The sequence below is a fragment of the Stegodyphus dumicola genome, chromosome 9, assembly GCF_044657685.1.
Source record: "Stegodyphus dumicola isolate Sdum_Otavi_A_Nest chromosome 9, ASM4465768v1".
NCBI classification, from domain to species: domain Eukaryota; kingdom Metazoa; phylum Arthropoda; class Arachnida; order Araneae; family Eresidae; genus Stegodyphus; species Stegodyphus dumicola.
In genome coordinates, this window is record NC_140776.1 from 112,556,998 (window position 1) to 112,572,118 (window position 15,121).

The 15,121-nt window shown below is 33.8% G+C and overlaps 1 protein-coding gene across 2 annotated transcripts in view; it reads left to right on the plus strand.

Annotated features, from left to right (window-relative positions):
- MED8 (mediator complex subunit 8) overlaps positions 1 to 15,121 on the plus strand; it is a 46,178-nt gene that overhangs the window by 15,249 nt on the left and 15,808 nt on the right. For both annotated transcript variants that reach the window (XM_035351751.2, XM_035351753.2), the window contains exons 4-5: positions 4,401 to 4,541; positions 4,650 to 4,734. In XM_035351751.2, coding sequence (XP_035207642.1) covers positions 4,401 to 4,541; positions 4,650 to 4,734 — 226 coding nt within the window. The remainder of the gene's footprint in view (positions 1 to 4,400; positions 4,542 to 4,649; positions 4,735 to 15,121) is intronic.

Genomic DNA, 15,121 nt, shown 5'->3' on the forward strand with positions numbered 1-15,121 from the left:
ATAGAATGTCCGATATATATTTACTAATATGTAATTTGTATCTACAAAGCGAAAGTATGTTTCGAAATACGAAATCTGTTTATCAATTTCACACTGCGGATTGGAAGTTGATCTGTCAGCACTATCCTTATCTTCAGGGCAGATGTTTTTATTTTATTTGGCTTATAATTTCTTACGAAGTGCAGTATTTCATTTCAATGTACTCCGTCTTTGATATGATTTAAATCAAGTTCCTCGTCATTATAATTCGCTTCCGATAGTGAAAAAAGTGACCCAGAGGTTATTGAAAACGAAAACATTTTGCTTGACAAATTAGTCGGTATTCTCAACACAGCATTTATAGAACTTGAACAGCGGAACTTTGTAACTAAACAAGAAATTATGTCTGTTTAATAGAATTAAAGAGAAAGTATTATCACATGAAACGAAACAACTTACATTGAAAGAAATGTTTAATAAAGTAAACAAATAAATATTAAGCTTTTTCTTTTTGTAAATTTTGATAGCCTTTAGATCATAATTGTTCTTTATTTCATAAATTACGGTTTCATATTTTTAATTTTGTAATTTCTGCATGCCATCTTACCAGATTTAAACTGATGATCTATAATCCGGAAAAATCAATAATCCGGAATCGCCGAAGTCCCGACGAGTCCGGAACGACTTTTGACTGTATTTGAAAAGATTAAGCATTTTTTCATAAGGGGAGAACCTTTGAAGTTTATCTTAACATGTTCTATGTTAACACACAATTATCCATTAATGTTAACATTCATTTATCATATTTTCATGTTACTTATATGCATTAATTTCACGTCTTAATTACATGTAATGAGATTTATTGTAATTATTCAATTTCTAAAATTAATTCTTTAAAATGAATTATAATCATCACAACAATATTCACTATCAAATATTATATATTTTCTATATTATGCTCAAAAGACAAATTTACATCCATTTTTTTACAAGTACAGTCAAAAGTCGTTAGCCCACCAGCGGCCGAGCGGTAAAGTCGCTGAACACTGGTAGTTCGGTCCGAGGTTCGAATCCCGCGAACGGGCTGGCTGCATGGGCGTTTTCGTGGTTTTCCCCATGTGTAACGTGTATACGAGCCAGTTTCCCTTAGAAAGTCCTCCACAAAGGCATCCCTCCTCTTAGGCAGATAGCCCTAGAGGCTTTGCCAAAATCACACACACACACACACACACAAAAGTCGTTAATTCGGACACCTATAATCTGGACCTCAAAGCTACAAACTTTCTGCGCATGCGCGTAAGACTTTTACGGCTGCGAATATGCATGTGCGTAATACGTTTACGCTTGCGCATTAAATGTATAACGGACGGTATTAGCTAAGCTAAAATTATCTAATTCAGTTAATGTTGCATATTGCGTTCTTCCTGAATCTTCGAATTGGATCCGACTTATTATTTTTTGCAGACTATTAGAGCAATTTTATAAAAGTAAGCTTGAACTTTCGATTATGTCAATTATAGAATTTTAATTAGAATTAGAATTTCCGAGATGTATTTACTATTATGTAAAGGATCTACAAAGCAAAAGTATGTTTAGAAGTCCATTAAACAAAAAGTGGAATTGCTGCAAAAAATGGATAAAGGCATATCCTTCGTTTCTCAAACCATTCCGAAATCTGTTTATCAATTTCATGCTACTCTGCGGCCCGGGGGGGGTCTGTCATCAAAATTTTGTTAGTGATTATCTTTTACACAGACACACACATCTCTACATATAATGAAAGAAAGAGTCTGTCTGTGTGTGTCTTTCGTTTGCGCTGCGCGTAAGCTAATAGACCCACGGCTACGAAATTTGGTACATAGGTGCATCTAGACAAGAGCCAGTGCACCTCGAAGCGAATTTTTTCGAAATTCGAATTTGAATTTTTTTTATTTTATGTTTTGTGACGAAATCGCGTCATTTTGAGACATAATGGGTTGTAGGAAAGTGAGATTTTACTCTACGCACTTCATTTTGATATCGTCATGAAACGTAGACATTTAGCTATTTTACGAACTTAAAATAAATTTCGTGTTTCAATAAATCAATTAAATACGAATTTATTTAAAAAAGGGAGCTTGACACCTTTTCAACAGGATTTTTCTAAAAAGTTTATTTTTAAAAATGTACGGTTTATTATTTTTTTTATTTTTGGACACGTTAAACTTTCATCCTTGCAACTGCTGTCACAAAAAGAATTTGGGAAAAATGATAATATTTTGTATTTTTAAAGAATTTTTTTAAATGAAGCTTCCGAGTACACTTCTCACATCTCACATCTGTTAAAATGTGATTTTGGCAACAATTTTCCTGTTTTATTGTTGTTGATAGATTTGTGATGAAATCGCATCATTTTGAATAGTTTCATTCTTTTAGAAATATGGGTTTGGCAACAATTTTTCATCGTATTTCTTATGTGACTGTTTGTAAGAGATTAGCATATTTCATTGCCGTTTTTATATATAGCATATTTCATTGCCATTTTTATATATATATATAATACATTTTTATTGATTTTTTTATAAAGGTCTGCAGAGTAAAATTATGCGTGAAATTTTATGTATTTGAGTTGCTTTCATGTTATTTTTTGCTTATTTCACTGTTTGTAAGATATTGAAAAGTTTTGCATGATTTTTTTTCTTCAAAGGAGTGTTGATTAAATTTTTTATTAGGATAATTAATATTTGTATTAAGGGACATAGCTTATTTCATTGTAATTTTTTTCTCTTGAAAATATATGAGATAACATGTTATTAATTATACTTTGCTTTTCAGAATTATTCGTTTTTTGTATTCTTTTATGTTATTTATTGCTCATTTCACTGTTTTTAGAATATTGAAAAGTTTTGAGTGATATTTTTTAGGAAACAAAGTTCTTAACCTCATATATACCATTTGAGTTCTTAAGATTTTGCAAAGGGAAGTTGGTTAATTTATTTATTAAGATAATTAAAGGGCGTATTAAGGGATATAGCTTATTTCATTGTAATTTTGTTATAGGTAATAACTTTTTTTTATGAAGTTGTTCTGCAGAGTAAAATTCTACGCAGTTTTTAAATTTAACATTTGGTGTTTCCTTCAGCCATTTTTCGGGTACATTTAAAAGCCAGACGAAGGCTGGCAGCGTAGCTGCTAGTATTATATATTTCAGTATAATTTACATTTTAAAGGTATATTTATTCTGAAAATCAATAAATAAGAGGGCCCACTAGTGGCCAAGCAATTTAAAGTTGCTGAACACTGGTAGTACAGTTCAGAATTCAAATTGGGGCGAATGGCCTGGCTTCATGGGCATTTTCATGGTTTTTGCCATGTGTACAAAAACCAGTTTTTTTTTAGAAAGCCTTCCACAAAGGCACCCCTTCCCTTAGGCAGAGAGCCCTGGAGTACTTTGCCGTAATTAAGTAATCCAAATCCAATCAAATAAGAGCAATTTTGTTTTAAATGAAAATTTTTTGGCTATCCTTTTAAGAATAGATTCAAAGCATTTGTACCCTTTAATAGTTTTGAAGCAAAATACTGTATTCCTGTAAAAATTTTATTGTGTTTTGATTCATTATAAGCAAATGCCACAAGCACATATTTTAAAATTTATTGGAAGATAAAAAATAATTCTAAAAAGCCATTGGAACAACAAAAAGAATACAAAAATGGTGATATTGCTTGTTAAAAACTGAAGAATTATCATGTGCATGGTTGCCAGATTTTGATGCATTCTGAAAATGTGACGACTTCTAATAAAGTATTGTGTTAATAATAAATACTTGTAAAATATAAATTTTAATTACTAAAAGTGTATATGATAAAAAAATGTAAATTTCATAATAAAAATATAAAACCTCTACCTTTTTTGAGAAATCCTTATGTAATTTTTTATGCTGTTGTTCTCCCCATATATGCAGTTTTTCATTAAAAAAAAAAAAACCAGAAATACTCAGCATTGCACCAACCACGATCACAGTCATGGAAGAACAGTTAAAACTTCAATGTACACTTCAACACAATGAAAATAAAAGAGGGACTCTGTTTTCACCATTTTAAAAATAACAAATAACGATAAAAAAACAGAGGGCACACAACTGAAAATGTTCTACAATCCTATTGATTTGGATTATCAAAAATATAGTAACTTTGCTAGAATAAAATCATTACTTAGCAACAAAAAACGTAAGGTTACAAAGAAAAGTAAGAAGTAGAAAGTAAGGTTAAAAATAACGCACACATAAAATATCTCACAACAAAATCGCTAAATTTGTCATTCACCCAATACTTTAATTGTGGTCTCAGCTGTTAGACAAAGAATGTATGAGTGCTGTTTTCTTTCAGCCATTTAATGACATCATAAATATAACTTTTATAAATACTATTTCTTGTTTATTTAGAAATTAACAGAAAATAGAGTGCAAGCATTTAATCACGAAATTGTCCCAGATTATTTACGAACCAAGCCGGATCCGGAGATTGAGGCTAGAGAACAGCAGTATATATTAAAATGTAATACAATGCCTATGGACATGGCTCAGGTAAACAATATCTTTATGATTTGTGAATTATGTTGTTTGAAATGTTAAAAACACTTGGTATTACGATTCTTCTTCTTCTTCTTCTTCTTTTTTTTTTTTTTTTTTTAGAAACAAATAACAGCCATAAATAAGATTGTGAATAATATTTTGGATACTGTGAAAGCTAACAGAGATGCCTGGGAAAATGATTCAGGTATTTTAAAAGGAATACTATATATTTTGCTGTTAATCATCTTGATGTTCCTTAAACCTTTTCAGGGCAGATTTTTATTTCTCTCAGTATTGGGACATATTGTTCCATTAGTCTTGAAAGGTTAAATTGATTATCATATGCAAACTGTAGAGTTAACTTACTGTTTAGATCAACTTCTTTGCTTGATTTATTGTTTAAGAATAGATACAAATTTTTCTTTTTCTTTTGGTAAAAGTTTGAGATTCGATATTTCTACCAATCTGTTATCATTATTTAGTCTTTAGTCTATACCAGGGATTGCTAACCCTTTATCTTGCATTGAACCCTTTTAAAAGAATGGTGTCTTCATTGACCCCCATATGGTTTTCTCTATAATACAACATATAGAACATAATACATGTATATGTATACAAATAACTGCACATGAATAACTCTAAAATAATAATTGTACTAAGAATATAAACAAAAGTTTTAAAGAAATGGTTTAGTAGATTTATGTGTAATTATTTTATGCATTATCCTTGTTTTTAATTTTAAAAATTAAGCAAATATCACAGATTCTGATTGCACAATCTGATTTCTCAGTTTTAATTAATGAGATGTTCCCACTTGATGTATGAATATTTTTTAAAAAATATTTGATATAAATCTGTTTTATTTTTATATCACCTCATTCAAAAATATTCAACCTATTTCTTGTTCTTCATTTCAGTTTTGCATTCTTCATATTTAATTTTTTTTATATTGTATTTTCTCATGTTCTTGCATTTTACTTCTTTATATTGTACTTAATGTATAAAAATTTACATATTAAAAATATATATTTTTTCTAAACATATTAAATTTAATGTTGATTTCTTCCTATTACATGATGCAGCTCTATATCAATAAATAATTAATTATAAATTTAATAATAATTTTTTAATCAGTCATATCTTATGTATGTCGATTAATTGCCAGTGCATGTCAAGCTGTTGACCCCTTGATTATGATTAACCTAATTTAAGATTTCATCAATCGCCCCAGAACGTCAGAGCCAACCACACTGGAAAACTCTGGTTCAGAAAAAAAAAATTAAAGGTAAATTTCCGAAAAATAACTGTGTAAGAAAGTTGTCTCAGAGTGTTAATTGTCCTGAATTTTCTTGGTGTATGATAATAGCTAGAGGCATTTCATTTCAATATATATTTAGTATAGTACCTCATATCTCCCTCACAAACTCCTAAAGTACAAAAATGGAAGTACATTCTATAGCATAGTATTGGAATTTAAATTCATATTAACCGTCAGATGGTCATGAATGACAAATTTATGAGTGATAGATATTGTGCATGTTTAGAAAAAAAGAATTACTTCATCACACTAACTCAAAGTTAACGCTTTGATGGCTGGGGGGGGGCGTCTGCTGCTGCACAGATTGAGATACTGGTGTATCAGTATTATTATTATCAATAATCATATTTTCATTTAACATGCTAAATTAATTGGTGGTTTCAATATTTTTGCTAACTTTTTCTAATTTTTGTTGTTTTACTGTTTTAGTAGCCAACTGAAAGCCATCATTATCAATATTTTTGGTATTAACATTTAATTTACATTTACTACTACTTTCTTTACTTTGCTTTTTTGATTTAAGGTGGGGGTTAGTGTCTGACAAACTAGGAAAGTTGCACTTACCTCTTAATTCCTTTGCTTCAGCTCTTAGCTTCTGAAGGATCTTCATCATCAGAGTGGTGACCGTGTCCTCTTCCGTAACAAGACAGTTTTTGGTAGTTCATGTTAGAAGCTCACATGCACTCGATCTCGTTCTCCAATTCTTTAAGTCTTTGTCGTCTAATATCTATTTCAGGGTCCGAATTTTCATTTTCTGTCAGTAATCCAGAGTTAGTATGACATAAACCAACACAGCTTTTGCGAGGATATGGCAACCTAGGACATCATTAAAATGTATTATTGCATGCATACAGGTTTGTAATTTATTGAATGCACACAGATCCATTGATAGGTTCATAAACATAATTTTATCAAAGGAAACTTTTCACAGTTCTGGAACTTTCCACAAAACTAGTTGTACATACAGTATCACAGAGCACAAGCTGTAGTTACACTACAGTAATGTCATCCCCTTTTTGTTGTCTTGCTTCATAGAGAAATGAATCCACCTTCTTTGTATGTTAAGCATTTATTGCACACACAAAACTACACACTATATCAATAAACTACGTTACTAACAATTAGAATATTTACATTAAGTAATGTTAATTTTGTGTTTGTAATTAATTTCATTTTGATTAACGCTCCCATGAGCCTTCCTTTTATCTATGACCTCTCTGTAGGTCTCCTTCCTGGAAACTAAACATTTCATGCCTCTCGGATCGAGAGTTAGCACCCTCTATACATCTTGCTGGTTGGCGTCACTCGTACATTATACCCCCATCCAAGATTGAAATAGGGTGAAAGCCTATTGAAATACACTCATGTCCATAAATTAAGGATAATTCGGAGTCACTAGGAAATCAAACTCTAAAAGAAATATATCACCTGTAAAATCACTACATACATCTTCAAGAATCATATGCAAATTTCAGCAAGTAACCAGATGACACCGATGGTACGTCACAATAAGGAGAGTGTAAGAGAGTGATATATAAGGAATACAGGCAAAGACGTAAAATTGTTCGCAGGTGCTTTATAAGCATTTCAGTGCAATAACCCAATAGTTATGACACAAAGGATGCATTTGGATGATTTTTTACATGGTAGAATTATCGGCCGTCTGGAATGTGGGCGTACCCAACTGGAAGTATCAGACGAACTTGGAATTGCCCAGAGTGTCTTCTCCAGTCTTTGGCAGCTATTCCAAGATGATGGTAATGTGAGTTGACTTTACAGCACAGGTCACCGCAGAGTTACAATGCCGAATGAGGACCGGTATTTGGCAGTTACTGCCAAAAGGAACAGGCTGAGCACAGCCTCAGACCTGTCTCGTCAGCTCTCTTCAGCCACTGGTACAACAATTTCAAGGCAGACCGTGTACAGACGCTTAGGGCAGATTGGTCTATATGCTCGTAGACCTGTCAGATGTGTTCCACTTACTGCAACTCACTGTCGCCTGCGGTTACCCTGGAGTAGAGAGCATGCATTGTGGACACCGCAACAGTGGGCTTGTGTGATGTTTTCCGACGAGTCCAGGTTTAGCTTCCAGTCTTGATTCTCGCCGGACTTTCATATGGAGAGCTCCAGGTACCCGTTACCACCAAGGAAACATCATTGAACGACACCGTTACGGTGAAGCAGGAATGCTCGTTTGAGGTGGAATTAATCTGGGTTTCAGAACTGACCTGTATGTTCAAATTGGATGTTCATGAAAAGCCAAATCTATTGGGACGTCATTCTGGAACAACATGTACGTTTGTTTCGGGGCGCCATGGGCGCACAATTTGTGTTTATGGATGCCAACGCCCATCTTCACCTTGCAATAGGAGGATTTCACCCGTATGGACTGGCCAGCATTGTCACCGGACTTGAATCCAGTAGAGCACGTGTGGGACATGCTTGGCCGACGAGTTGCAGCCCGTCAACCTCCTCCTATATGTTTACCGGAACTTTGGAGAGCATTGCTTTTTGAGTGGTGTAATATCCCCCAAGATCAGATCGATAATTTGATACTCAGCATGCCTAGGCATTGTACGGACTGCATTGCATCGTCTGGGAGACATACAGTGTATTAACAATCATACCAACCATGTAATATTGTTTTTTTGTAAATAGGTTTTTTTTGTAATTTGCTCCAGGGAGAAAAAATCGCTAATTTTTTTAATAATATCAAACATATAGCATCTTTTTTTGCTCTTTACCTTTTGTTTAATAAATAAGCTTTACAAATAAGTCAAATTTGTTTTGCTTTTGCTTTGTAACTCTTCTTTTGCTTGATTTTGCATTATCCTTAATTTATGGACATGAGTGTGTAACAAAATATGGTGATGTCAAACAAAAGAGTTGCTTTTCTACTAAAGTTAACAAATTAATGAAAGTTGAAATGTACATAATGCAATACTTATACAGATTACTTCTACATCTACTAAAGATTACTTTTAAAGCTGTGACATACAAATCATTAACAATAAGTAATCAAACAATTTTAAATGCAATAGAATAATACATAAAGCTTCTGTAAGAGTAACTGCAAAAGAAAACACACACACACACACACACAATAATAATAATAATAATAATAATAATAATAATAATAATAATTTTAAGAGTTCATAAATGTATGAAAAGTTCTTTCTTTTACACAAGTCATTCACTAGTCTCCAGTCTGGACAACACATCAGCATTGTTCAAGTGAGCACATGGGCAGTACAAAATTATAGTATCATACTTTTGCAATGCTAAAGCCCATCTTCGTAACTTAGAAGATTGCGATGCATTCTTTGTAATGAAAGTTAATGGGTTGTGATGAGTTACCAGTTCCATAGGTAATCCAAAAATCCAAGTTTCAAACTTTTTCAAGCTCCAAATAAATAAATTTCAAGCTTCCTTCTCGGTAGTTGGCCATCCTTGTTGTGTTTTGGTTAGTTTCTGTCTGGCGTTACAAATCGGATACAGCTTTTCATTAAAAGGTAATCCTGGAATAGGGGTATAAAGACTGGGTGCTTCCACTAGGCATTTCTTTAATTTCTCAAATGCTTTGTCATGTTTTCCTGTCCAGCAAAGCTCTTCAGGACTTTTTCTTTTGGTGAGCTCGGTTAACGGGTAAGCTCTTTTGGTGTAATGTGGAATGTAATCTCTGTAATAATTACATAAGCCTAGAATACTTTTCATTAACTTCTTTGTTTGAGGTTTGGCTAATTTCTGGATAGCCTGCACTTTCTCTGGATCAGTACAATGACTGCCGGAACCTATGGTATGTCCTAGATACTTAATATGAGTTTTAGCAAAGGAACATTTCTTGAGATTTACTCAAAACTTTAGTTCTAATGATTTTTAAAAAAATGGTGTTGAGATGTACTAAATGTTCTTTCCAACTTTTTGAAAAATTGTTATGCCATTGATGTAGGCTTAAGCGAAATCTTTGTATTTAGCAAGTGCTTGGTTCATCACTCTCTGAAATGTTGCAAGGCACTGAGTAGCCCAAAAAGCATAACTTTAAATTGATATTAAGCTTGATGTGTCTGGAAACATGCTCATTCTTGACTTTATCTTTCTATGGTATGGCCCAATATCCTTTGAAGCAAATCAGTGGTGGATATCATGTTGGCTTTCTCAATATGGAATAAAGATTTTCCATTGGGAAATCATCTGGTTTCATGGCTGCATTGAAGGATTTAAAGTCAATGCAAAGGCAAAGATTACTGTCTTTCTTCATAATGCAGACAATAGGGTACAAAATTTCAACGTTTGTTTCTTCAGTCAATCCCATTGCCAACACTTCTTTGATTTGTTTGTCTACTTGTGGCTTCAATGCTTCTGGAATTCGATAAATATATAGCTTCTTTCTTTCACTGTCATTTAATCTTACTTTATGTTCTCCTAATTTGACAATTTGTACCTTGTTTAGAAATAAGTTGTCATATTTTCTTAACAGGTTCCTTTTATCATTGTCTAAATGGCTTAAGTCAACTTCACAAAGATTTTCCAAATCTATATTGATATCTTTATCTGTCGGAGATCTATCTTTAACAGTGGTCTGACTTTTAACTTTTTCCGATTCTAGTTCTTTCTCTAGCTGAGCTAATTTTAATTTCTCAAGTTCAAGTTTTTGAGCTTTTAAGGCGAACTGTGTATCCCTAGCTTTTATTTCATTTTCTTCTCTGTTTTTTCTTTCTTCAACTATTGAGTTTAATAATCCAATTACAAATTCTGCATCATCTTTAAATATTTAACTGTCCTCAATTTTACCTTTTAATTGAACTACTGTTAAACCAATGGTTTTTTGTATCTTCATCTTCAATTTCACCAAAAAGGGTTACTAAATCTTTTTTAAACTAATCTTAAACATTTTATTATATATAATATATATATATATGATATATATATATGATATATATATACATATATATATATGATATATATATGATATATATATATATATCTTCAGTATGTTTACACTCTAAGTAAAATAAAATCAAAAGCTTCCTACCTACTTCTCTTGAAGTTTCTTTACAGTCATCTGAAGCTCTAGTCGAGAAAGGGGAGCCTGTAATGTCATCCCTTTTTTTTCCGCCTCATAGAGAATTTAATCCACCTTCTTTGTATTGTAACGTTTATTGCTCACACAAAACTACACACTTTATCAATAAACTACACTACTAACAATTATAATATTTACATTAAGTAATACAAGTTAATTTCATTTTAATTTATGACTGCCATGAGCCTTCCCCTTATGTATGACCTCTTTGTAGGTCTTCCTCCTGGAAACTAAACTTTTGGTGCCTTTCAGATCGAGAGTTAACACCCTCTATACATCTTGCTGGTTGGCGTCACTCGTACATCACAGCATCTAAAGAACGAAGCTCGCACAGAGATATCTCAGTACTCCAAACTCGCAACTACGACTGAGGAACTGATGTGGTCTCTGGTCTTTTTTCTACCCAGCTGCTAAGTTATTTCTAGATCTTTCTTCTTGAAATTACTGGCAGGCATATGAGGGCCGAATACAGTTACAACTACACAGAGCATTAATTAGTTATTCAATTACAATATCAATTGCAGTTATACAGGGACTGGATGAAAATGTTGCCAGATGGTCACCTAGTTTGGCAAATTTTGGTGATTTCTCGCTAAATTTGGCAACAAAATTTAGTCATAAAAAGCATTGCCACGTTGGCAATAAATTGCTAAATTAGTGAGATAGTCATTTACTCAATGTTAAATAGACTTACCCCTGTATTCTTATTTTTCTGGCACAGCATCATTAAATCAACAAATTAATGCATAAATTTACAAATTTATATACATATATGACCATGGTCTTTGTGTACTGTTCACATTATATGCACTATGAGGACTACATACTATGGCCACAGTAAGTGTCCATAGTATGCATCCTGCCATAATAAACAACATTAGGCTTAGAATTTGATGACTTGTGGATCCAAACTATATCACCAATCAGCCTGTTTGGGACTGTGTAAGGACCATCTTGAGGTGACTGTAATTTAGGAGAAAGTCCTTTCTGTTGAATAGAATTCCACAGCTATACCTTTTCACCTTCACTGAATTGATGTCTGTATGTATCAGTGTCCTCTTGTATCATATCAAGTCTTCATCTTCACCATCACCAAGTTGACTCGCTCTCATGCAAAATTGTGCATCACTTCAACCCATGCCTGGAGATCTTGGATGTACTTCTCAGGCACTGAAGATGCATCTGAAGAATGACCAAACAAGATATCATAAAGCGAAGGGAGGTCAGAATCAAAGAGCATCTGGGATGGGGAATAGCCGGTAATCCCTTCATGGACAGCACTGTGATAGGCCAGTAAGAACAGTGTTCTCTGGTATCAGTCCTATTGGCTTCTGTGATCACCAGTGATTCTTCTGTGATTTGGTGGGCAGATTGAGCTCCTTCAGCATTAATTCCAGATAAGGTTATATTCTCGGGTCCAGAATGCAGTTCGTTATTTTTAAAGCCTAAGGAAAAACTGTATTTCCATAAGTCTAGTCTGAGTATGTAAGAGTCTGTAATATTTGCTACATATATCTGTAATATTTGCTACATGTATTGTTAGGTGGCAATTCTAAACGTTATGTTTACATTTAATTTTCCATTGATATTGATCATCAGTGAGAGGTTATTAAGAATGGTTGATTAAACCTCTCTACCATGCTATCTGACTGGAATATAAAGGTGTCATTTGGGTTTTGTTGATGTTGAGTAGCTTGCAGAGCTGTTTAATTACAGCCAAGATAAAATTTCTTCCTTGACCAGAATGTAACTGAAATGGAACTCCAAATTTGGAGATACAATGTTGTATCTTTAACTCTGCTACTGTGACAGCCTGTTTATCAGAATAGAATATGCTTCAGGCTGCTTGGTGAAGTAATCAGGGGCAACAAGGATGTATTTGTTGCCATTAGCAGTTTGTAGCAGAGGTCTCAGGATATCAAAGGTGTTATGGTCGAAAGGTGCTTGTACAGTGTGACGTTTCAGCTTTTGTCAGCTGTATGTCTTCTACCCTTTCCAACCACACAAGAATCTCAAGATTGTCACCACTTTTGCAATTCAGTCTTTGCATTATTCCAGTGGAAGCGATCTCAAACTCAGTGCAATATCTTCATTATTCTATCTTCTTTATTCCAAAGTGTCTGTTGCGTTGTTGTGTAATCCCTTAAGGATGTAGGGGACCTTGGAAGTATCAGCTGCCATTGGAATACCTTTCCAACATCTGATTTGAACTTCCAGTGCAAGATGCCATTTCAGATATAAAGTGAGTTACAGTGGGCCCGATACTATTTTGTTGTAAGACTGTAGATCAAAATGTCCTGCCAGGTAGGTTTGCTATTTGAAGACTGCATTAAGTCAATTAATATTATTATAAATCATTAAGTCAACTTAAAATGTCGCTATCTACCAACTGGTTGTTCCTGACATCTTCATCACTCCATTGGTCTTGATCAGCTGATGAAGTTGTAACTTGTCGTGTGAGCAGATTAAGCAGCTCGTATTTCGCTTTGACCCTGGAACAGTATCGGCAGTTTTTGGGACAGCTTTCTTGTCAGTTGTTGGACATTTTCAGGTGGACTCTTATCTTCAACTGCTGACATTTGTTCTGGATCATAAACACAACTTCGGCAGAAATGGTATGTCCGAGGTCATTTCCTGTCTCAATACTTCACATTTTCCTGGACATAAATTCAGATTGGCTTCTTTCAGTTTCTGAAGCACTTTTCTAAGATTTTTCTAAACGTTCCTGAAAGGGTTTTCCCGATGATGATGGTGTGATCCAGGTACATCACACAGTTTCGTAGGAAGGATCTCTGAGCACGTTTGCCATAAGGTGTTAGAATGCTGCCGATGCATTACATAATTCAAATTGCATTACTTTGAACTGCCAAAGTCCTTTTCGGGTAGTAAATGCCGTCTTTTCTTGGTCATCAGGGTGAATCTCTACCTGCAAATATCTACTCTTTAAATCAAGCATCGAAAACCACTTTCTTCCAGAAAGTGTATAAAAAATAATGTCAACTCTAGGAAAAATATAGTTGCCCCCCCTCTTTTTTTTTTTTTTTTTTTAACCTCATTCAACTGGCAAACAGTCGATGCAAAATCTAGTTGAACCATCTCGCTTTCTGACCAGGATGATGGAAGAGGCCCAAGGACTTGCTGAAGGCTCGTTAATGTTACTTTCTTGTATGCCCTTTAAAAGTTTTCTTACCTCTTCCTGTTTAGGGATCGGTAGACGTCATGGATGTAGCTTGATTGGTGGACGACCCCAGTATCAAATCTACACTGTGTCAAACTGGTTCACCCTATTTCAAATGATGAGCAGGAGGAAACATCTTGAAAGACATGGTCGGCAGTACTCCTCTCTTCATTTCTTAGTCATGTATGCTGCAATAACTTTGATTTTAGGCTCTCCAAAGACACAGATTCTGGAAAGTAGCTGTTTTGTTCAATCCAGGTCGCTGGAGTACATGCTGCAACACTTCATCTTTTCTAATGATTTTCGCTTTATCACTGACATTGGTAACCCTCACCAGGATGAGAGGCCTCAATAAGTAAACAAGTGTAGAGGCTACTAGTACTTCTCGTAAGTTTCAGTTCTTGAGATATTCCATTATACCATACTGGCAATTTCTATTTCCATCAGTGGATCCGTGAAGTAAAAATTCTGTGCTTCCTGGTACGTGATATTGTCTTGAGCTATGATTTGGTGGGCAGATTGAGCTCCTTCAATTCCTCAAAGGTCATTAATTCCAGATAGGGTTATATCCTCGGATCCGGAATGCAGTTCGTTATTTTTAAAGCCTAAGGAAAAATTGTATTTCCATAAGTCTAGTCTGAGTATGCAAGAGTCTGTAATATTTCCTACATATATCTGTAATATTTGCTACGTGTATTGTTAGGTGGCAATTCCAAATGTGATGTTTACATTTAATTTTCCATTGATATTGTTGCTACGTGTATTGTTAGGTGGCAATTCCGGTACTTACGTATTATTGCAACCAGGTTGGCGCTATTTGTAAGTTTTGAGTAAAAAAGTATTAATAGAAAGAAAATGTACATTTATTAATTACAGATAATTTTTAATACAGTTTTTTATATTATTTTGTTTTAAAATATAAAATAGCAATTAAACCCTTCTGCTTTCGAATTTCAATAAGTTGCAGAATTATTTTTTCGACGGAAATCTTTTGGCTATTGCTAGCACTGATT